The 1,680-nt window shown below is 36.8% G+C and overlaps 1 protein-coding gene across 1 annotated transcript in view; it reads left to right on the plus strand.

Annotated features, from left to right (window-relative positions):
* Positions 1-264: 264 nt before the first annotated feature.
* The window catches only part of PPP1CC (protein phosphatase 1, catalytic subunit, gamma isozyme), a gene marked incomplete at its 5' end in the record, with an annotated part of 7,063 nt that continues 5,647 nt past the window's right edge, over positions 265-1,680 (plus strand). Inside the window, 3 exon segments of the mRNA XM_014547706.1 lie at positions 265-418; positions 1,315-1,452; positions 1,455-1,544. Of these exon segments, the coding sequence (XP_014403192.1) occupies positions 265-418; positions 1,315-1,452; positions 1,455-1,544 (382 nt within the window).

Here is a 1,680-nt window from a genome sequence, read left to right on the forward strand (position 1 = left end):
CAAGCCTCAGGGAGTCTGAATTCAGCAGGTAGTAAAAGAGAGACCTTTCTAACCATACTCACACACAGTATCCTGAACAAGTCTTAACTTTGTATAGAAGGTGGCACTGAATCATCTCTGAAATCCTGGCTAAGATTTAGGATTCTAATTAGGCATTAGTTAAAAAGCGAGTTAAACTATTATTCTACCTCCTCCTTACCTAAAGTTTGTATCTTTTGAGATACTTTCAACTTTTACATGAAATTGTATTTTGACTTTGATTAATTGGAGTTTTTCTCCCCTACAGTAAGAGGGTCCAAGCCTGGTAAGAATGTCCAGCTACAGGAGAATGAAATCAGAGGACTGTGCTTAAAATCTCGAGAGATCTTTCTCAGCCAGCCTATCCTACTAGAACTTGAAGCACCACTCAAAATATGTGGTAAGTCTTGGAACACTGACATGGTTATGTGATTGAGATTGAGTAACTGAGGCAAAGATATATACTAGTAGATTACCTTATATTAGCCAGCATAATCATTTGCTATTTATGAATAACCTGGAACTACTTTAAATTAAGTAATTACAGCTCTAGAATCAATACTTCTAATGGGCTTAGTTTACTTAGATGTGCTTCAGATTTTCTAAAAATTATTTTGCTGAAAGAATATAAACATTGAAAAAGGGAAGGAATGAAACAGAAGGGAAAGCTAAGAAAAGGTCTGAACTATATGAATATATAGGAATTACATTTAAGCTTAAAGTAGAATTGGTTATGCCTAAAAATAGACCTCCCTTGGTGCCGCTTTATAGTTCTACTTTTTTTTTCTACATGATAGAAGCAGATAATCTGTATAAGAACTAAACTTTGAGTAATGTTATATTCTTCTAGCATATTTGACTACATTGATAAAGCAAGTAAATGCTCTTTAGCATTATCTATGGGGGGGGGGGGTTTGAAAGCTGAATGCACTGAAGGGTGGACTGAGTGTGTATCTTTGTTCACATGAGGCCAGAGCTCACTGGAAGTGCAGTGGTTCTGCTGACACAGTATGGGGAGACTCAACTGTCAGAGATCTGATATTGATCAGGGACCTGAAAGGAAAACAATGTTACTTGGCAAGAAGGCCTGCCTAGGCATTAGTAATCTTTCCACAAAATTAATTAATTAATTGAGTTTTGTGTGGGATTCTGGACATACACATACACTTACATTTTTTAACTGTCCTTATTAGAGGCATTGCCACTGTACAATGAATGTTTAAAGAATGTCTTCCCAAAGCTTTGTTAATGCACTACAAGTATGAAGACACTGTGTAACAAAACCCTTGCTTCTAGGTGATATCCATGGGCAATACTATGATTTGCTTCGACTCTTTGAGTACGGTGGTTTCCCGCCAGAAAGCAACTACCTGTTTCTTGGGGACTATGTGGACAGGGGGAAGCAGTCACTGGAGACTATCTGCCTCTTACTGGCATAAAAATCAAATATCCCGAGAATTTTTTTCTTCTCAGAGGAAACCATGAATGTGCCAGCATCAATAGAATTTACGGATTTTATGATGAATGTAAGTACTTCTATATCTAAGGAAGGGTTACCAAAATTGAGTTACTTGGTCATAAACTGATATAGTTCTGTTGATACAATCTCTCATTTCCTATTTCATCAACTTTTTTTATCTTAGTATTTTCTTTGGGCGGGGG

Source organism: Myotis brandtii, unplaced genomic scaffold (genome assembly GCF_000412655.1).
Source record: "Myotis brandtii unplaced genomic scaffold, ASM41265v1 scaffold482, whole genome shotgun sequence".
Taxonomy (NCBI): domain Eukaryota; kingdom Metazoa; phylum Chordata; class Mammalia; order Chiroptera; family Vespertilionidae; genus Myotis; species Myotis brandtii.